The 21,656-nt window shown below is 37.1% G+C and overlaps 2 protein-coding genes and 1 long non-coding RNA gene across 3 annotated transcripts; 2 read left to right on the plus strand and 1 right to left on the minus strand.

Annotated features, from left to right (window-relative positions):
- Positions 1-1,347: 1,347 nt before the first annotated feature.
- LOC135946398 (uncharacterized) lies at positions 1,348-16,385 on the minus strand. Its single transcript, XM_065494608.1, has 3 exons — positions 16,123-16,385; positions 4,226-4,271; positions 1,348-1,379 (listed from the first exon to the last, which is right to left on the minus strand). Exons 1-3 carry the CDS (start codon positions 16,348-16,350, stop codon positions 1,348-1,350), a joined length of 306 nt encoding a protein of 101 aa, XP_065350680.1. The 5' UTR covers positions 16,351-16,385.
- Positions 12,454-14,751, plus strand: LOC135946171 (uncharacterized). Its single transcript, XR_010575493.1, has 3 exons — positions 12,454-12,600; positions 12,727-12,849; positions 14,537-14,751. It is a non-coding gene; the product is annotated as an uncharacterized LOC135946171 (long non-coding RNA).
- A 1,738-nt stretch (positions 16,386-18,123) lies between the features above and the next one.
- On the plus strand, positions 18,124-21,654 carry B9d1 (B9 domain-containing protein 1). Its single transcript, XM_065492081.1, has 5 exons — positions 18,124-18,338; positions 18,397-18,517; positions 21,149-21,257; positions 21,309-21,427; positions 21,500-21,654. Exons 1-5 carry the CDS (start codon positions 18,159-18,161, stop codon positions 21,652-21,654), a joined length of 684 nt encoding a protein of 227 aa, XP_065348153.1. The 5' UTR covers positions 18,124-18,158.
- The last annotated feature ends 2 nt before the right edge of the window (positions 21,655-21,656 follow it).

The following is a 21,656-nucleotide window of genomic DNA, read 5'->3' on the forward strand; positions in this document are numbered from 1 at the left end:
GCGCATCTTAAGCATGCGCAGAATGTTCAGATCGCTTCTTCATCTCACAGTAAGGCTGAAACTCATCTCTGCGCGTGCGTGGCCCAAATGAAAACCTTCTGCGCAGGCGTAATTCCCACCGGGGGCCAGGTTTCGATCCGTGTTGGTTTTCCCGCCGGTCAGAAGTCAATATGGCGTCGAAATTAAAGGAGACAGTCCAGCGGCCAATCAAAAGCGTCGAAAAAGGGGCGTGCTGATCTAATAATTTTATTCCCGCGTATTTTGTTTTATTTCCATTGGCCTGACGTGCCATCTAACGGTCGATTCGCCAATTACCGGGCTAATCTGCTGTTCGAAAATAAATAACAACAAAAATATTCAAGCTATTTTCATGGTAATTAAAATTTTCAAGTCAGTTTTATCCTCGAAATAGACTAAATTTTTATTTAACCTGTAAAAATTCCGTAAATTTACCTTCAAGTCCCCTTTTTCAAATTCAAATGTAATAATTTAATTAAATAATTAGTGTCAAACCCCGCTTAAAAGCGTCTAAACCGCACAAATGCGCGCTCACGGTCCATTTTGTGCAATCAGCAGAGTCAATAAGGCGGAACGAAGCGTCGCAAGAGCTTATTAACTAACTGAATTGCGCACTCGCCGCTTTAAATAATGCAGCAGACGCGAGATTAGCTGGCGCGTGTACACGTTATTATTATTATTGCTGCATAGCGCTACATCAATTTGCATGCGGAACACACGATTTTTGCGCAATTTAACGACAACCGTTAACCGTCAACATCCTGCAAATTGAATTATTATTTTGCTCTGCTGCAATTAGGATGGAAAAATCGCTGTTTACGGTCTAGATTGCAAAGTTGATGTCTGGTAAAGTTTTTTTTACATAAAAATTAGCCATTTTATAGGTTTCGCAAGTCAATAAAAATGGGACAATCACATAGCAGGTAACTACTCTTGTGTATTCAATGATTGGATCTATCAGTTAATTTAAATATTTTGAAATTACTTTTTCAACTCTACATAAGTTTTCATTTAATAAAAATTAATTGCAAACTATTATGAGGGAAATAAAATATTTATTTAAATTGCTAAAATAATAAAACGTATAAAAAAAATAAATACTAAAGAATATTTTGTGTTTTTTACCAGGAATTAAGTAAATAATGTTTTAATTTTATATGTTACATAAAATAAATAAAATTAAAGTTTTTGAGTAGGACAAAAAATCCTGAATTTTAACCTCGGAAACATTTCGCCCCATAAAAACTCAAAATTTGTTTCTTCTACAACTATTTTTTATTTAAAGGTGAAAATTTTAGCTGAAATTGGCTTTCAAACAATTTTATTCACTCACATCTCATCAACGAGGTCTAGGTTGCGATCTGTGTTAGTTCCCGCCGGTCAGAAGTAAATTTGGCATCGAAATTTATAGTTTTTTAATATCTAACCAATTCGAAGCTGCGCAGTAAACGTATGCGCATCTTAAGCATGCGCAGTGTGTTCAGATCGCTTCTTGATCTCACTGAGAGGCTGAAACTCATCACTGCGCATGCGTTAACAAAATTAAAACATTCTGCGCAGTCGTAATTCCCACTGGAGGCCGAGTTGCGATCTATGTTGGTTCTTTGCTTGTCAGAAGTGAATATGGCGTCGAAATAGTGTAGGCCAATCAGGAGATGGTCCAGCGGCCAATCAGAAGCGTTGAAAAAGAGGCGTGCCGACCTAATAATTTCATTCCCGCCTATTTTGTTACATTTCCATTGGCCTGATGTGCCATCTAACGGTCGATTTGCCAATTTCCGGGCTAATCAGTTGTTTGTAAAGAAATAACAACAAAAATATTTATTGTGGTAAAGTGTGGTAAATTTTTACAATGAATTTTGCAAGCCCTTTGCATCTCAATAATAAAGTGAAAGGAAAATATCTCTATATATCATTTACTTTAATTTTTTCCTTTAATTTTGAAGCCAAAAATTAAGTTTGGATTCTTAAACCTTTTAATCCACGTTTTATTAATGATCCAAAACCGTTTAAAAATGAAGATAATAATAATTTAAAGAGGCCTGATCCGTAATAAACAAAATTTGAATCTAAAAAGAAGTGATTAAAAGTTGGACAGTAATTTCAGTGTTTTACGACTTGCGTTTAATTTAAAAGTTGATCCTCTCTCACTGCTTTACGACCAACAAGATTTCAATTATTTTCCCCTGCACGCGCGTAGAAAAATTATTTTCCGCTTAAACACGCGTAATTACTTTGGACGTGGAAACAAATCCCCTGCCGATTTGTTTGATTAGTCTAATATCGAGTTAGAGCCGCGGGCACGCGGGCGGGCAGGCTCGTAAAAGCAAATGCGCAAACCAAACCACAGCAGAACAATAAAATCGGGCCGCGGGAGCAATTTTAAAAATAATGAAATATCTCGCGTGCCAGAGTTCAATTGCGCCCCCTCCCTCCCTCCCTGCCTTCCACCCCCGCGCGATGTGTCACTGGCCGCTGCATTCGCCATAAATTACGCCCCTTTAGACTTATTACGTAATTCAACGCATTATCGCAACAACATTCCGGCCGCCTTTGGCACGCGAGCATTCGGCTTCGCAATACAGCAGGAAAGGTGTTTGTTTCTGGTTTATAGCCCCTGCCGCACTTGTGAGGTATGCAACGCGCGCGTCCATAGCGATTCGCCGGTCGTATACCTGGTAAATCGCATGTTTCGCAGATTCCACGTGGCTTTTTAGATCAATTAATACAAAATTGGCTACAGAATCATGAGCAGAATAATTCATGGATGTCAACAATTGAAACGAACATTTTTACAATTTAAATCAAAGAATAATTAACCAAAAATCTTTAAATGCGTTTATTTTTAATCTTATCTTTTATCTTCCTGGGTAAAAAAATTGCTCAAAACGCAAATATCAACACAAAACTATGCCAATTGACGCCTTAAATAAATTGTCGAGCAGTCAAAATCCCTCTCCAGCTCATAGATGAATTATAAAAAAAATCTAAACGCTAATTTGTCTTTTAACGCGGGTTTCGGGGGGTTTGGGGGTGGCGGGTGCGGACGGGGGTGTTTTTTTTAATTCATTCAGCGCGAAATTTTACGGCAGGTCTAATGAATTTAAGTTAAAGTCTCTACGACCAATAGGAGACGAGTTATTAATTTTTAAAGATGAAAAAACGAGGTATGTGACATTACAAAGTTTTGGTTTTTGGGGCCTGGCCAGGGCCCTATGGGTCGCAGGGCACTGATTCTGGTACCAATCGATGCCCCTTAATGAGACTCGTCCGTCCGTGTTTAATTTTTTAAAATTGAACCATTTTTGGAATTACTACGATTTTTTAAATTTCCAGTTTTTGGATATAGTTAAAACCCTGAAACCTTTCAAAGAGGATGAAATATATTAATGGTCGAAATTAAAAAATCTTTAATACGGACCCTGTGAGTAATTTCATTACGCGTAATTTGACACCAAATTTTCCAAAATATCTTTGAAAACAGCCGAGATATAAGGGTTTGAATTCCGAAAATTAGCTTTTTTTGTCGATTTACATGGAAAGCGTCGATTTTTCGGTATTTTCAACTTCTACCGGGAATTTTTGTTCTTTTTTGGTATGCATTCTCTCGAAATGACACCAAATGAAAAGAAACCGAGTTTCAAGTCCGTCGGTGCCATAGAAAAATTTAAATAATTTTTTTAATTTTCTACAATTTCTGACTCGACACGAACGCAATAATTCAACGGTTTGACGGATTTCAAGTCACGAGATCTCAAACGAATCGTCTCGACGAGCCCTATCATCTGACCTACCCTGACGACCTTTTTCAGGGTAAAACAACCCTGAGATCGGTCCAGGAGTCACTTTTTCGACAATAAAATCGAATTGATATTTTTTATCCTAAATAATTCTTTTAAATCTGAAGTTTTATCCCTTGAAACCCAATTTTCCTAGGTGTTTTATATATTTCTTGCGTTCTAGAAGGGTAGAATTTTCTCGGAAATAGCGTTGCATCATTTCGTTCCGAGTAATTTGCCTGCTGCGCCGTAAATAACTCGGGTCGTCCGGGGGAAAAGGGTTTTTATATTATTTCCTGCTTGGCTTTTGCAGGTCAAAGTGGGATTGATGGAGCCAGTTGAGTTAAAGGTTATTCCACGGCATACAACGGACGGACTGACGGACGGACTCCTCTGAGAATCGAGTGAAAAATAAAGCGGCGACTTACCTGCAGCCGGTGAGAGTTTGGTCACGACGCCCCAGCGCTGCTTCCACTGCAACAACAAAGCAAAGTTGACTGTCAAAACGGACTCATTAATCACGGGAAGCAGCGAGTCTGTAAATAAAGCATTATATGTATGCGCCAAGCGCGCGCCGCGCGGCTCTGCATGCGGATTAGCAAAGGCTCAATTCGTCAATTAAATATTTATTGCCTTTTGCCTGGCGACTAGGCCTGCATAATTTATTATGCACGGCCGCCGCCACTAGTTTCAAACTGCTATCTTGCAAAAGTGGATTACGTTGCACCATCAACAATGATACATGATTTTCTCTGCAGTTTATTAATTTTTATTTGCAGCATTTTTGCCAGGAAGTGCATAGATTGAAGCCTTTTTATCGGTTTAGAATTTATTGAAACGGAATTCATTTGAAAATATTGGTTTAACTAAACCCAAAATCCACCCTGAGGAGTGAATAATCAATTCCAACCCCCAAAACAATTGGTAAATTGTCAAATCTGTTCGAAATCGGGAAAATTTAAAAATTAACCCAGTTTCGGAGCCTGAAAAGCCGGAAAACCCACGTTTTTTGCTGTAAATTTCTTGAAAACGAATAAATTTGGCTTTGGATTTTAAATTTATAATTAGTTGCCTATTTAATTAGCTTTTAAATTTTTTTCATTTGCACTTTTCGAAGCCGAGATAATTAAATTTTAATCTTTCTATTTGTGTTTTCAAAATCCGCAGCAAATTAGGAATTTGTTGAATTATTTAACAATTTTTAATTGTAAGCTTTCCGCAGAAACACGTACATTAATCAAGTGTGTGTTTATTTGGTATTTGTGATTAGAGAAAGAGCCGAGATTGGCTTTGCTACACACACACGTCCTTTTGCTTATTAACCTACTCTTTCTCTGCGCTGTGAGGAAAAAGTCCATTAATTCGCGCTCGGCCGCAGTAACCACCACTTCACGAACACTTGTGCCGCACCAAATGGGCTCGCTTCGATCGCTCGCTGATTGTGAGTAGCTGGAAAAGCGATTGACTCGAGTCACGAGTCCGCATATATGTATAATGCTGCAGATTCCTCCAAGACGCAATATAGGAGACAAAAAGGAAAATAAGCTTAGATGTTATTTATTTTCATTCATTTTTCAACTGATATTTACAAGAAAAATAACCCAAAGGACTCAAAGAGGTATTTTTTTCTGTAATAAATCCTTCTCGTGGAATAAAAATCAATGTTTTGAAGTTCTATAAATTTAAAAACCGATGAAAAGTTGATATAGATCGTTTTAATTGCGAATGAAAACACGCAAACTGGAAAAATCAGCAAGAATTCTTTGCTGGAAAATCCTTGACGCTGATTGTATTGTGAATTGCGCGGGAGATGCGCTGTCATGCGCGTACGTCAACCAATCAGCGTCGAGAATTCTTCCAGCAAGGAAGTCTTTTATCCAATTTCCGTGCCTTTAATCGCAATTAAATCAACTTTTAAACGGTTTCTCCAATTATTGCTGTCTTTTTGCAGCTATAAAGAGTTCATTTATCGATTTTTATAATCCCAGGAATTCACCAAAAGTCCATTTAATGACGAATGAAAACAAGAAAACTGGAAAAAGTAGCAAGAATTTTTTGCTGGAGGAATTCTTGACGCTGATTGGCTTACGCAACACGCTTGTCAACAGCTCCCGCGGTTGCTTAGCAACAGTTGTATTGTGAATTGCGTGGGAGATGTGACGTGCGCATACGCCAGCCAATCAGCGTCGAGGATTTTTCCAGCAAAGAATTCTCGCTGTTTTCTCCGATTTTCGTGTCTTCATTCGCAATTAAATCAACTTTTAATGTGTTTCTACGATTAAAAATTAATAAACCAACTCTTTTACTGCAAGTAGACACATAAAAGGATCGGTTTTCGCGATCTACAAGGCATTTTACATGAGATTATAAGGATAAAAATGGCGTCCAGCGACTTTTTAAGACTTGGCTTATGTTCATGCTTTAAAAACTTAATGAATTAAATAATAATTTATTAATTTGATATTTTCATTAATTTATATTTTTATCAATGCATGGATAAGAGAATTTCACAGGAAAAGAACGGGATTTAATACCCTTCTAGATAAATAAACATTAAAATTTATATTGAAAGCTAATAACTTCAATAATATTATTAATCTTACATTAATTTAAAATAAGGGACCAAAAATTGTTAATAAAAATGCTAATTACTACATCGATCTGCTGAAAATATGAGGGTTTTAAGTTTTAAAAACCCCAAAATAATATTTTTAACGCGTAGAATGCACAGTAATAATAAAAGAACGTACTAAAATTTTTATTTGAAGCCCTCTTTCCTCCTCCGTGATAACAAGCAAGGTTTTTAGCATAAAGAGAAATTTGGCTGCATAATTTGAGTCTTGGCATATTCTGGAAAGTAAGGCAATTGGAGGCGGAATTTGGTCGCGTCTTTTTGTTTGCCTTGCGCATAACTAAAAGCTCTTTGTACGCCAACCAGCCAGCCAGCCAGCCAGCGCTTGCCATGCATGCAATTTTTATTATTTGACGTCGGCGCTGACAAAGTATACATGAGAATTACTTCATAAATTTCAGCTTAACTTGTTTGCTCTCCGGCAGCAGCGTCCCGCGGGCTGGCGAACTTTACATATGTAAAAGCGGCACAAACTTTATTTGAAGCAAGGGGAAAATTTATTTGCGGCCAAAACATGCATTAATTCCGATCGGACAGTCGAGACTAATGCTCTTTATTGTTACTCATCCCCCTGGCTGATTGTGAGTGAGGGGAAGGAAAGAAAGAAAGAATACACGCATTTTTTAATTTGATCAGCACAAAAGCAACCCTGTTTGTGCCAGTGAAGAATGCACCTGTCATTGTACGCCGAATTTGCGTACGAACGCACGCCATTCAAAGTCAGTTTGCAAACAAAAGTGTCAAAAGTCGGATGAATATAAAAAGAGAGGACAATGGAGCAGAATTAATGGGCAATTTTGAATGCTACACCGCTCTTTAATGAAAAAAAAATGAATCGTTGAAACTGAATGAAAGAAAGGGTCAGTTTTTATTAGTTTTATTTCCAGTAAATAATTTAAATTAGCAATATGTTTTAAAGACAATATTTGACGCAGTTTCTGAGCACACCAATTGATTCCTGAGGGTCGAATTAGTTAAATTTTTCCCATAAAAAAGTGCAGTGCGACCTGCAAACTTATTTATCCCGCCAAAAGAAGAACTGCGCATGCGTCAGAGCTGGCTGGATGTGAAAAATAAGTCATTCGCACAGGCTGTCTCTCTGCAAGTGCTCAAACCAGCTCTCACGCATGCGCATTTCTCGCATTTAAATTGTTTTGGCGGGAAAAAAAGTTCGCACGTTGCGCTGCACGTTTTGGACGGCAAAAAGATCCAATTTACCCAATTCGACCCTCAGAAATCGATTGTTGGGCTCAGAAACCTCGTCAAAGACATTCCTTAAGCCACAAAAATCACACTTTAAACCCATAAAATTGTGTAAACCAGCAGAAATCATCTGAAATCGGTAATAATTCTAGTAAATATCTGCATGAATTTTTTCTCTTTTAGTGAATCATATCAGTGAGTGCATATTTTTCATCAGAAGAATATTTTTAATAGCTTTTATAGTAATTAAGAACAAAATTCTTTTAAAAAATCTTGTTAGCCATAACTTAATTTACTTTACATTTTGGGAAAAGTGTTTGAATTTTTTTCCAATTGATTAAAAATCATGAAAACCTCATTTTGCTTATTTTAAATATTCAATTTATTTAGAAATAAGCTTTTAAAACCACTCAATTTTACTGGATATCTTTAAATAATAATTAATAAATAAATTAAAATGCCAAAACTAAATATTTTTGTTTATGTTAAATTCCTAATTATAATTGAAACGTTTAAAATAATAATTCTTGTGGCGAATTGGCGTGATGCTTAAAAGGTTCATCAAAAGATATGGAAATTGTCTCACGTCAAATGCAAACGCGACACTTTGCAATACTTTGGCAAAAAATATTACACCACCAAGGAAAGCTTAATTATTATGCTTTGTATTTTGCAGATAAACTGCAAAGAATCATCATATTATATATTTGCTACATTACTAGGGTTGATAATTTTACAGTCGGAATTTTTACTGAACTGCCAGTCGGAAACAGACAAAACTAATTTATAGCAAGTTTCTGAGACTTAACAGTGCTGAAATATTTATGCAAAATTTTTATATCAAAATCATTTGAACACAAAATCTGTTTAATAATTATATAAAATATTTTTTTTTAATAAAAGTAAATTATTTAAAAAAACTTACTTTTAAATTCCAAAGCCCATTCAATTATATATTAATACAGTTAAAATTTTATATCATTGAATCTGGTTCACAAATTCCTGCTAGTTTTATTAGTTTTGGTTTCAAATAGGGCTGCAAATTTTAGACAATTGACTATTTTGTTCTAAGCTTCAAATCATGCAATATTATGCTGTTGAAACCATACTTGAAACCGTCTAAAATCAACTAATTCGTGGTAAAAAATCTTTAAAATTATATAATTTAACCTACGGTGACGGTGAGTAGTTTTTTTTTGCAACTCTAATAGTTAGAACGCGAAATTCGGCAGTGACAATATTTGCAAAAAATTAAATCTTTCGATTTTTTGCCAACTTTTCACTAAATCTCGGGTTCCAATCGTCAGAATTGCAAAAACTGCACACCATTCGACTTGGCTTAACCTCCTCTAGCTATTCAACGAATTTGGGGTAAATTCTTTCCAATTTAAGAGCTTTTTGAACAGTGAATAAATATGCTGAAAGTGCAAAACGATGCGATTACTTTAATAAACGGGGTGGACGGGGCATGAGGGTTGATCACCCTAAAAACATTTTGGCTATCTAGGGAAAATTAAGACGAGTTGAACGGAATGCAGTTTTTGCAATTCTGACAATTACAATACGATATTGGAGGTTGTTAAAATATTTGAAAATTTCCTGTTTTTTTCTGCGTGTGGCGCTATTTTATTTAGAAAAATTAAGGTCAAAAAAATTTAACTCGACACCACGTGTTTTTTACAAGAAAATCATGGCGCTACAAATCAAATTTTGCCGTAAATCACGAAAAAATATTATTTAAATAATAATAAATAAACCAAATCCGTCTAAATTTATCCGAAAACCCGTCTAACTATTTTCCCGAAAATAATCGTTTAAAATTCACAGCCCTAATAGTTAAAAAAAAAAACTCCACTAGCGATTCAGTTTTTCAGCCACGAGCGAATTTGTTTAAGTCTGCAATAGCTGCTGGCAAATAACGACTCTTGTCTCATCCGCCGTTGAGAAATAGAAAATGGAGGCAAATAGTCGTAAATAAATAAGTGCGGTTGTTTCCGTATACGAGCAAATAAAACCTGAGCGGCTATCAAATAAGTCAACCGTACATAAATAAATGCTGACCACGCCGAGCCAACGCCACGTGCTTTTTCCTTTTTTTCTTTCTTCGGGCCTCTCGGAAGAATACATACTTAATTTGCAGCCGCTATAAAAAAGGCTGGCCTAGCTGATAGCTCTGCTTGTTGGCGGAAAGAGTGCAAAAAGAGGCAATTTCTATCAAATAGGCTCGCGCGGCCCGGGGCCGAATTAATTAACTTATGCCTCGGCTGCACTCGTGAGTAGGCAACCGGCGCAGCCTTTCTGCCGCGCAATTTGCCAATTTAGTGCCGCTATTACGACCGTTATATCGTGCACGTATCAAAGAGGAAAGTACATTTCGTGTAGATGAAAGAGCATGGGCAGAAATTTTACAAAAACTGTTCTGTTTAAGCGGAGTGATCGTGATTTTTTATTTTAAATTTACTGGTTACGCCCCCCATTTTTTAGGAAAAGGGAAATTACTTGCTTCCGGGGGTAGAAAAATTATGAAAATTTAATAGTGAGAAGGTAAAAAATAGTTCTTTTGAGTCTTGAAAGGTATTTTTTATTTTTTCAAAAATTGCAGATTTTCGAAAAGGGTGTGTGTTTGGCCTGATTAAAATTCACCAGTTTTAAGTAGCGTCAAAAACTGCCTAAATTAAGAAAGCTGATTAAATTTACACTTTTTTTCCTACTGAGCAAATTTTTTTCAAATTTGCCATTTTCGCACAAAATCCGTCTGAAAATTTCAACTGGCCGTTAGATAACCTTTAATTTGTTTGGGAAAAATCAAAATACCGAAAATTAAGTTAATTTATTCGAGAATCATCTCAGAAAAAATATTTTTAACAAGGATTTTGCAGGGAAATTCCACTTTTTAAACACACATATGACAAATAAACCTACACAAAAAAATCTACGGCCATTTTCTTATTTTCAAAAGTTAAAATTTCAATTTTGAGATAGATTTTCTGATTACTGACAGTGAAAATTAAATAAATAGAATAATTAAATAAAAACCAGCCTCTTTATAGTAAAATAAGTCGCTCAAAATTTGAGGAAAATCGCCCTAGTTTAAAAAATACGATTTTCAGGGTGAAAACACTTATGATCCCCATTTTGGCCCATTTTCGATATTTGATTTTTTAATTTGACCGGATTTTTGTGACCTTGACCTTATATATGTCACCAAGGGCACCTTTTGTACCGTGAAATTTACATATTTTCGACACGAATTTTTTGTTCTTCCTCAAACCAGGCGAAATATTTTATTTTTCTTAAAATATCGCCATTTTTAAACTAGGAGTCCTTGCAAAACTGGCAATTTTAGGAATCACCCACCAAGAAATCGGACAAGTTTTGACGAGTCAGACGAGACGGACCGGTGTGGACCAGTTTTGGACGGTCCAAATCCGGTGCTTAAACTCGTCCTCTTTGTCCTGTCCAATAATGGATGAGTCGAGTCAAGACCAGTTTAGGACATTTGAAAATAATAATGGTTAAAATTAAATTAATTTTGAATTTGAGGGCGGCAAAGTGGTCCTTGTGAGAAGTAGTTATTTATACAACCATCGAAAAGATGGATATCCTTTTATTTAAGAGTGGTTTAAAACTCATCCAAGGACGAGTCGAGTCAAGTCAAGTCCAGCTTAGGACATTACGACTGTGTCCGATTAGAGACGAGTCAAGTCGAGACCAGTTTAGGACATTTGAAAATAATAATGGTTTAAATTAAATTAATTTTTAATTTGAGAGCGGCAAAATGGTCCTTTTGCGAAGTAGCTATAATTTCCACCATCGAAAAGGTGAATTTCCTTTTATTTAAAAGTGGTTTCAAACCCATCCAAGGACGAGTCGAGTCAAGTCAAGTCCAGCTTAGGACATGTCGACTGTGTCCGCTCAAAGACGAGTCACGTCGAGACTAGTTTCCGACAATTCAAAAATTTTGTAGTTTAGAATTTAAAATTTTGAAATCTAAGAGCAACACATTGGTCCTTTTAAGTTCAAAAATTAAGTTTGTCAATAAAAAAGGAGATTTCCCATGTTTTCAAAGTGGTTCATAATTGGTGCAAGGAAAAGTCGAGTCGAGTCGAGTCCAGATTGTGACATCTTGAATTTAGCAACTTTAGAACGTGACAAGTGAAGAAATTTTTGGACAAAATAGTGTGATTTTATGATTGCATCGCTAACTGTGAAATAAAGTGCAGAAAAAGCACCAAAATAACGCTTCGGACGCGATCTCAGGTTGGGGTACCCTGAGAAAGGTTGTCAGGGTATTGCCCATGGAAGCCGAGCCAAAGACCTATCTGATGAGGGGTCATGGTCGAGGATAGCACGAGCGGTGAAAATTTGCGGGGAAAAAACATCGTCGAACGCGATTTACTCAGGGAGCTCCTGCGAAGCCCTTACGGGTCCGTCGGGCCCAAAACTCTCGTCACCCAAGATAATTTTCGAAGGTGCACAACCTGCGCCGGGATTCATCCGTGGTTGGAAAAAAGCAGGCACGCGCCACGCGCGCCGAATTATAAATTTTAAGTAGGGTAAATTTCGTAAATTTCAGCCATTTTATAATAGATTCAATGAGAATGGAGATAGGATAGCTGCATTATTTCCTCATATTCGGAAATCCCGCCACCCGCCACCTCGCCAGAATAGTCGAAGCCGTGATTCAAACTTTTGAAAAACACGCGCACTATCGCATTAGCTGCAGCGAGCCAATGAGCGCGGTCCGGTCAGTTCACTTGCGTGCTGCTGCTGCGCTGTAGTCATTGTCACTAGTCAGCCGAGCCGACCGGAGCAAGCGGAGAATGCGAACCGCGCGAGTGCTAAGGAAAAGCCGTTGGATGTCGGCTCGTCAAATAATGCCGATTTTCGGCTGAATTTTCGCCCTCGAGTCGACCAGCAGGAGGCCATGGATGTTGGAGAAGCTCTTTTATCCGCAAACAATGCCAGGTAAGGACTTGCTATTTGTTTATTTTGCTCTCGCCGGCCTCGCCGCTGGTTCAAAAATGTCTTTCACGTCTTTCACCGATTTGTTCCATTTTAATTGATTATGTATTTGGCCTATTTTTGTTAAAGACCTGACCCGTGCCCGCAGCCTGTTCTCGTGGCGTCGTGACAACAATGCAACTCGTAACAACTGCGTAGCGCATACATACATTCGCCCTGAAACTTGCGATCCCCGGCACAGTGAAATTGCTGGTATGTATGTATGTAAGATTTTTTTGATACATAATTCTCATAATTCCATAAAATAAATTCATCATAATTATCATGTATTACGTTTATGAAGAGCAAAAACGTAATTTTTTATATGCTTGAAATAGTTGTTTGTACATATTATGCATATGTATTCTTCTTAATATGTGATGTATGTAATTAAATCGATATTTCGGTATAATATTTTATGTACATATGTATTATCGGATGTGTGTTATGACGTACCTATGTACATGCATAACACGTATGTATTTAAATGCATATTGAATTGCAATTACATGCATAGTACATAATTTATGTATGTATGCATTCATTTTTAACAATTTTTAAATAATGTACATTATTTGAGCCAGGGTCGCATTTATTTGCATAACACTGGGCTTTGTCACCGCTGGTTTCTAACGGTTTTTACCATTTTACCGCTCTATTTTTTACCAATTTCTTGTGCAAGTACGTGGCAGAATTCATATAAAAATAAATTCCAACATTTGCCTTAATGATATTAAATTTTATTGTAATATAATTTAATCATTTTAAGATCGATCCTGTAGCAAAAGGTGCTTACAAAAAATTCATTTAAGCTGTATTTTACATCTTTAATTGGCATACATTTATATCATAATAATTAATTTGATATATTAGACAGTTCAAAATCTAACTCATTAATGAATTGCAGCAATGCAAGGGTCACAAATTATTGCCTTTTTAGTTAAATGGTATGAAATATTAAAATAATATTGACCACTCGCCGGCAACTTCTCTGGTAAAATAAAAAACTTCCCTTTACTTTTTAAATTTATTCCGTATAATTCTCCTGCGAAACTCCAAAATTTGTGGTTGGAGTGAGCAAGCAAAATTTCCTCTAATGTGCAAATTTTTAATTTTAAATTGCCATTTTTTGCTGCTTCAATTTCTCCTAAATTTTCTCAAACTATATTTCAAGTCGTGGCCTTGAGCTAATATTTCGAAAATTTCCTGAAAGAAACTTGTATAAATGGATAAAAAACCAACTTACACGGCACTGCATTTTAATATTAATGGGTTTTTTGGCAACCCTAATGTGAGCAACACTTAATAATGTGCAACAATAATATTGTTTATTCCATGCTATGCATTTTTGTTTAATGATTTACTATCATTTATTCTGCAATAAGTGTGCATATTTTTATTTCTTGTATGATAACAAATTAACCACTGCACAACAAAAAATATAACACATTATGCAACAAGTATTTAATTTTAATTGCTCTTTTGCTCTTCCAATAATTGGCAGAATTTTTAATCGATGCCAGAATAAATACGCGCTGAATTCTTCGCAATTTACTAGGGAAGACTCGCATTACGTGTTGATATGTGTACGAATGTAAAACATGTTGTGCGTGCAGTATATCATAAATTCGATTTTTGGCTAATGACATTTCAATGCAATCGGCTCAAATGATGTATAACAAGAGTAATGCACGTTATTAACTTAGTTGCTGAAATTTTTATGCATCATTTTAGCCTGATGCATAACGCGTAAAGTCATAAGCCAAAAATCAAAAGCTTGCTGTCCTTATTGTTAATTCAAGAAATCAAAACATGGACCTTTATTGCAAAATAAGTCATAAATAATAAATATACAAAAAAATATGCACAATACGAAATAAATTCCACTGTGTTTATTCAGATCTGAAACCTACGCAGGAGTCCAAACCACCAAACCCTCGCTCCCTAACCTGAGCCAACCCCCAAAAGAGCTGCTTAGCAAGGTGGCCGCGCCGCCAACAGTCACAGGTCGTGTTCGCACCTATGTAAAAGGTTCTTAATGAAAAATTTCCTCCTGTTGTCAATATTTTGTAAATTTTATATGAATTATTAAACATAGCACCTTGAACCTAAAAATTTTATTGATTTTCTTTAACTCTAACCTCATTTTTAGTGTAGGTTTTGGTTCATTATCTGCAGGGAACTAAAACTTGGCGCGAAAAGGACATCTTGGACTAGTTTCTGAACAAGATTGAGACGAGACAAGAAAAACGTCCATGAGCCCTCTTTTTCCTGTCTCGTCTCAAACTTTTCCTGACTTGAAATGTTACGTCCTCGGTACGTCTTTTTTCCGTTTATTTTGGTCAACCTGAAAATGAGCCCAATCGTGGGTCATTACTAGTCCCTATGGGCCACTAAAGGCATTTAGAAGGCCCAAAGAGGCTGTGGGGCCCAGCTGGGACGCGGGGGTCGAGCCGGGCCGCGCGGGCCGGGGTGGTCCGAAAATGTCCCTAACTGGTCGGACTCGTCTCGTCTCAAATTTGACTCGTCCGCCACATACGACTCAGGGACGTACCAGGGTACGGTCAAAATCCTTCAGATGGTACGTCTCCAGGACCTTTGGACGAGACAGGTTTTGAACGGCCCACAGACGTCTCATTTCTTGGTGGGCAATGGCCCAAATATGAACGAAGGGGTGTTTTGAGAAATTCTAAATCGTATTCAAATTTATCTATTTGTCTATTTTAATTTTTTTTTATTTGATTTTAACTTATAGTTATAATTAGGGTTATTGGACAATTTTGGGTGGTTTTATGGCTTCAAGAGAATGCTCTACTTTAATTTAATTCTTAATTGACTCAAGTCACGAATCCGCAAATGCTGCTGATTCCTCCAAGATGCAAAAAAGGAGACAAAAATGGCCTTAGCAAAAAGAGCTTTTTAAATATAAAAGCATGATTTTTATTTCTTGTTAGAAATAGGTGGACTCAAATAGATATTTTTCCTTTTTTAGACACTATTATCTCATAGATTGTAAACTACTATGAGTTGAAAACAGACTGTTTGAAGGTCTATCAGTTAGGGAAATAAATAATCATTTTCAGGGATTGATTTTTTTTTTAAATTTGACCTGATTTTTGTGACCTTGACTCTTGACGTACGAAATGTGACACCAAAGGCAACTCGTTTATCGTAAAATTTAAATATTTTTTACACAATATTTATTTTATTTCCCTCAATCCAGGCAAAATGGTTGATTTTTTTTAAATGTCACCATTTTTAAACTAGAAGTCTCTTTAAAAACAGGTAATTTTTAAAATTTCAGGTGTTTTGAGAAATTTTAAATCATATTAAAATTTTTCCTAAAGTGCTGTTCATTAATATCATATTTTTTCACGATTTACATAATTTTATTTGTCAGTTTTCGGTGGTTACAAGTCTTTTAAAACGATTGCCTTCATTAAATTTAATTTTAAATCACAATAAAACAATTTCACGTGTACTGACCCTCTTGTTGTCGCGGAACTTGACGTATCCATCGACGACGGTGACCTCCTTGCCGTCCCACTCGGTCTCGACGACGAGCGTGGCGGCCGGCGAGGCCCACCGGCCGCCGCGGTGCGCCGGCGAGCCCATCAGAGAGCTGGGCTCCGAAGAGCACAGTCTCTCGGACGAGTCGTTGAATTTCGAGCCCCGCATCGGCGGCGGCGTCGCGCACCCGAGGAACTCACTCATGGTTATAATTAACACGAATCAAATCTCGCGAAACACACTTGAAACAAACAAACGCACACACGAAAAAGCAGCACACAACGCGCGACACAACAATAATTATTATTCCACAGGACGGCACGCGCGAGCGAGAGGAGAGAACGAGAGAACGAGAGAGAGAGAGAGACGCGCAGAGAGAGTTCTACTCAGTGCCCATGCCGGGTGCTGAATGCCGAATGCGTTCACCCTGGCAGCGGCCAAGACTGCTTGCCGCCACCGCCAACCACCCCCGAAGGCATGCGCGCCGCGCAGCGAGTGCAAAAACTCAAGTTTCCGCACCAAACAAACACGCCGCGATTTGAATTGACGAGTCGGCGCAGCCACAGATTGACGCACCTTGCGAAGGTGCAAATTCCCGGCGAGCCGCATTCCTGCATTCATGACAAGTTCGTACACGAAATACATCCGGCAAAAATAACTAACAGGAGAAGAAAGCAGAAACGAGACCAACTGGCATCCGCAGAACAAAAGAAAATAATAAAATACAGTTACCTCGTGTTACAGTTTCAGTTAATTCAAAAATTTAAATTATATTCATGCCAAAGAATTAATTTAATTAGGAATTGAATTTCAGTTCCAAACTTAAAATAATTTCCAATTGTGTAATTTCTTTTAAAATTTAATTCCAAATTGTTCAAAATTTATTTTTTCACAATTTAAAAAAAGGGGGATGATATTTTTAAAAGAGTGAATGAATTTGAAATCCCTTTTTGAATTAAATTATAACATTTTGCGATTTTTAACTGTTGCAATTCCATCCTTTGCTTCCCCCTTCAAATTTATTTTTTTTCCTTCGTTTTTTGGTGGGGATGAAATAGGGTTGAAGGGGGTTGGCATGTTTTTATTGCTTTTTCTATCATTAAATCTCAAATTATTTGAAATTTTTACGTAAATCTGATTTTTAGAAGCTTTGATTTGGAGAAAAACATGATTTTTTCAGAGACTGGCAAAATAAAAAATAGTTTGAATGCTAAATCTCAGGTTCTAAAGGTCGCATTTACAAAACATGAATACCAACCATTTCGTAATTACATCCCAAAGTGTACTGAAGTATTTTCAGGGGGATAAAATTTAAATTCCGTAGCGCAGTCGGGTGCAAAAATAAAAAAATTTGTAAAATCTCACGTTTTTTAGGGTGGAAAAGGGGGGATGAAAAATTACCCCCCTCAAAGTACTTTCACTGTCTAGAAGAGGTTAATTCTAGTCTAATGGTGTTTGGTTTTTGAAAATCCGAATAATAGAAGCTGAGATTTGGGCGTTAAATTTTTTTAAATACCCAAAAATTCACAAATTTTGTAGTTTTTATTTTTTTATTTAAAAATCGAAGCAAAATTTTCATTAATGTTAGATATTTAGGCACAAATAGGAAAGTTACTTCTATACAACATGGAAAGTTTACTGAGAAAATATTTATTTTAGCGTTAAATTTAATTCAACCTGAACATTTAAATAATTGTTTTAATTAAACAAAAATAAAAACCGTAAAATTATATTAAAATTTGGCTTTTTTTCATGACGATATTTCATTATTAATAACAAAATATTGTCGAAATAAATTCAAAACATTAATAAAATTGGTCCAAACAATTTTATTCAAAAGAAAAACCAAATCCCACAAAAAAATCAGAAGCTTCCCTTAAATCAGGGGGTGGGTGGTGGTGGCACTCTGTCGGCAAAGCGCGAAACCACGTCGATCCAGCGCGAAAGCCGCGAAAGGAAGCCACGGCGCGCGTTGCCATGGCGATCGAAACGCTACAACAAAAAACATTCCAATGTCGAAGGACGTGTCTCCGAACAACGCCGTCGGCCGGTCGTCGGCCGAAGGGTCGTCGTCGCGGCAGTTTTTCGTCGTGTCGATCAGCGGATCGGTGGAGGCGGCCGAGTTTCCCGAGCACGACGAACTCTACTGCAGATACTTCGTCGAGTTCGGCTCCGACTGGCAAATCATCTCGGTGAGCTCATTAATTTCTGTTTGAACTGGCAATCAGGGCGGCGAGACGCAATTTGCAGGGAGTAGCCGAGGGCATGTCGCAGATTTCTAAGAAGAGCAAGTGCCACATTGACGACAGGCAGCTGTGTGTCTGGAATTTGCCAGTCGAGCTCACCCTCAAGTCGACCAACATCACCGGATGTAAATATATTAATTTGTAAATTAGTCAGGGGAATTATAGCTTTTTTTCTGGCTCATTTAGATTTTTTTTTAAAACATAAAAAATAACTAATTTATTATAAATTTCCCACGTAAAATGAAGTCAAAATCGTTTTTGGCTCTCTATGCTTCACTCCAATAACAGAAAAAGAGCAATTCATCGTCCAGAAACTACCTCTTATATTCTCGAATGTGTAATGAACGTATATACAATGATTGTATACAATTCAGCGGGGACCAGATTCATGTGCGACGCGCAGATATGGCGTCCGGTGAAGTATGGCGCGAAGAAACGGTCACGTGAAAAAGTTTTGGTCGATATTGTGACATATATAATTTGCATTGCTCTTAACTAATTGTGTCTTTTGGATCGAGAAAACAAACTCTTGACACTTCTCGCGTACGGCAATCCAAACGAGAGCTTTTTGTTTCCCAAACTTAGTCGCCATCTTGGATCTGCGCAATGCGAACCGATTTTATCGCATATATATCTGGTCCCCGCTGATACAATACAATATTTGAATCCACAGAAAAAATTTCTCACGATCCTCAACATTGATGATTACCTTCTTGATATTTGTAAATTGGCATGAGGCAACGCTTACATTGAGTTAGCTCATTGCAATCTGAAGTGTTCAAAGGCAGAAGTGTCCATTTTGTAAAGACCTTTCTTATAGAGTAAATTAGGTTATCCTGGTGAACAGCTGATCTATGCTGGATTAAATCCTCAAAGTTGAATTATGGCACATCAAGCAATATCCCCAATCCCTATTTGGAGCGTCGGCTGAGTAATTTGGCGAAACAGGGCAGCGATGGTTGAAGAAACGACGTCTGTAAAACACCTTTTCACAAAAGAAGCATTCTTTCAACTCTTCCTTAAGTTTTATGCCAAAGTAAAAAAGTAAACGTTTTTGATTAAACGCTCCAACTACATAGAACTTATTTGGTTCACGTTCACTACTGCCAGATAGACGATGCCACTCTTTTCTATGTTCAAAAATATCATCAACATCCGCCTCGCACATCAGACAAAATCCTCTATTGTTTGAGCTACGGGCAAATTCATCGTCGGAGCAGCGCACTGAAAATTATAAGAATAATTAATTTACTCCAATAATTTAAAGATCATCTATATGACGAAGTTTGTGAGCCCACAAATCGATTCCTGAGGGTCGAATTAGTTAGAGTAGACATTTTTTCCGTAAAAACAGTGCAGCGCGACGTGCGAACTTTTTCCCGCCAAAACAATTTGAATGCGATAAGTGCGCATGCGTGAGAGCTGGCTGGATCTGACAAAGAATTCATTCTCTGCAAGTGCTCAAACAATCTTTGACGCATGCGCACTTCTCGCATTCATATTGTTTTGGCGGGAAGAAAAGTTCGCACGTCGCGCTGTACATTTTTAACGGAAAAAACATCCACTTAACCTAATTCGACCCTCAGGAATCGATTGGTGTGCTCCAAAACTCATTTAAGAAAGTCCTTTTGAAGGAATTTATGTACTTAGGGCTTTGTTAGCTTTCAAAATTTCGATTGAAGATAGTTCTAGTGGTAAAGGAGAAATCTTGGTCTGCGCAACAGGACCAGACGCTGACATTCCAAAACTTTCAGATCTGTGTTGAGTTTTTCGTCTTTTAGGAGCCGGCAATTGCGTTCCCTCTTTTGAATTCTTCATCTGATTTGTTGCAGTAGTTTGAGCATTGTTGACATTTTTAAAAATTGTTGAGCACCCTCCGCCAGAGAAATTTGGTCTTAAATAAAGCATTAAAATTACAATTTAATTATAAAAACCTGAATTTGTTGTTTAGTTTGGAAATTGCAATTGTCCGGTCTGGTTTTCTTCCATGGCAGGAGTAGCCAGCATATTCTGGTTAGAGCAGAGAACGATTTTTTCCTGCAGTTCTTGAGAATTTAAGATTTTCTGCCCTGTTTCTTTCCCTTTGGAGTGAAGTGAAGCTGCGTCTGAGTTTGACGACTGCTCGTCATTTTGTGTTTTGTTGGATTCACTTAAGCTTGGGCAGTACCAGTTGAAGCACTGGCCTTCCAAATAAAGACATTGCTTGCAGTGAGCGCAACTCATTTTTACTTAAAATTATTGGTCCTGAAAGAAGTAAAAACAAATGCTTTTTTGACAAAACACTCTTAAATGACTTAAACAGTGGAAAATGGGTTAAAAATCGTCCTTACCGAGGGGTGAATTTCATCTTTTTTAGAGTGCAGTTTGCTGACCACTTTCTTTCACGAAATGAGCAGAACTAATACACGTACCAGTCATTCCTCTTGTTGGATTTCGATGCATTTCTTAAGAATGATAAATATTCGAGCCATTATTATATTGATCAAATAATGCGTTTAATATGCCAAGAATTTCTTCTCAAATTTTGCTCTCAAAATTGTTTAATGATTTTAGTTTAAAATTTTGCTATTTTAAATCACCTTAAAGGCACGAGATATACTCAAAATGAAAATTCAAACTAATTTGAGGAGAAATAGTGGGCCTGAAAAAATTAAAATAATTAACCAGCGTATCTGACTGAAAATTACCAAAGGGTTGAAAAATCATTTATAAAAGCTGATATTTTATTAATTACTGAATTATTTGTTCCTTTTTAGGGCCGAAAATTGTGGTTAGCGTCTACGGAAACGACTCGTTTGGCAATGACGTTGTCAGAGGCTACGCATGGAGTTTTGTTCCGCTCGAAAGCACTTCTACCACATTGAGGTAAAATAAATACACTTTTTCTAACTATTATTTAATTAATTTAATTTTCAGCATGCCGGCATTTGTTCCTGCATCTTCATCCAAACTGCAAGAAATGACGGCTTGGTTCACTGGAAGACGACCCGAATTTCTCAATCCGGCAATCGTCGTGCACGGAGAAAGCAGAGAACGTGAGTAAAATTAATCCTCTGATGTTAATTAGTATTCTAGGAATTAATTATTGGGTGATATTCTGTTTGCAGTTCTGCGCACTTCTTCTCACGGCCACGTATTCGTCAAGGTGAACACCCTGATCAAGGACCTGAGCAAGTGCGGCTACGAAAACTGCTACAAGCAGGCGCAGTCGTACAGCCTGGCGTCGATTGTGAGCGAAATGGAAAAGTTCTCCGTCAGTTAAAC

This window comes from Cloeon dipterum, chromosome X (genome assembly GCF_949628265.1).
Source record: "Cloeon dipterum chromosome X, ieCloDipt1.1, whole genome shotgun sequence".
NCBI classification, from domain to species: Eukaryota; Metazoa; Arthropoda; class Insecta; order Ephemeroptera; family Baetidae; genus Cloeon; species Cloeon dipterum.

What these genes read in the sequence shown, in the direction of transcription:
- LOC135946398 (XM_065494608.1), bottom strand. Translation starts at nt 16,350, where the DNA reads ATGAGTGAGTTCCTCGGGTGCGCGACGCCGCCGCCGATGCGGGGCTCG. An exon ending in AGTTCCGCGACAACAAGAGG is followed by an intron (nt 4,272 to 16,122) that starts GTCAGTACACGT and finishes TTGTTGTTGCAG; the next exon opens with TGGAAGCAGCGCTGGGGCGT. An exon ending in CAAACTCTCACCGGCTGCAG is followed by an intron (nt 1,380 to 4,225) that starts GTAAGTCGCCGC and finishes GAACTAACACAG; the next exon opens with ATCGCAACCTAGACCTCGTT.
- B9d1 (XM_065492081.1), top strand. Translation starts at nt 18,159, where the DNA reads ATGTCGAAGGACGTGTCTCCGAACAACGCCGTCGGCCGGTCGTCGGCC. An exon ending in CCGACTGGCAAATCATCTCG is followed by an intron (nt 18,339 to 18,396) that starts GTGAGCTCATTA and finishes CGCAATTTGCAG; the next exon opens with GGAGTAGCCGAGGGCATGTC. An exon ending in AGCACTTCTACCACATTGAG is followed by an intron (nt 21,258 to 21,308) that starts GTAAAATAAATA and finishes TTTAATTTTCAG; the next exon opens with CATGCCGGCATTTGTTCCTG.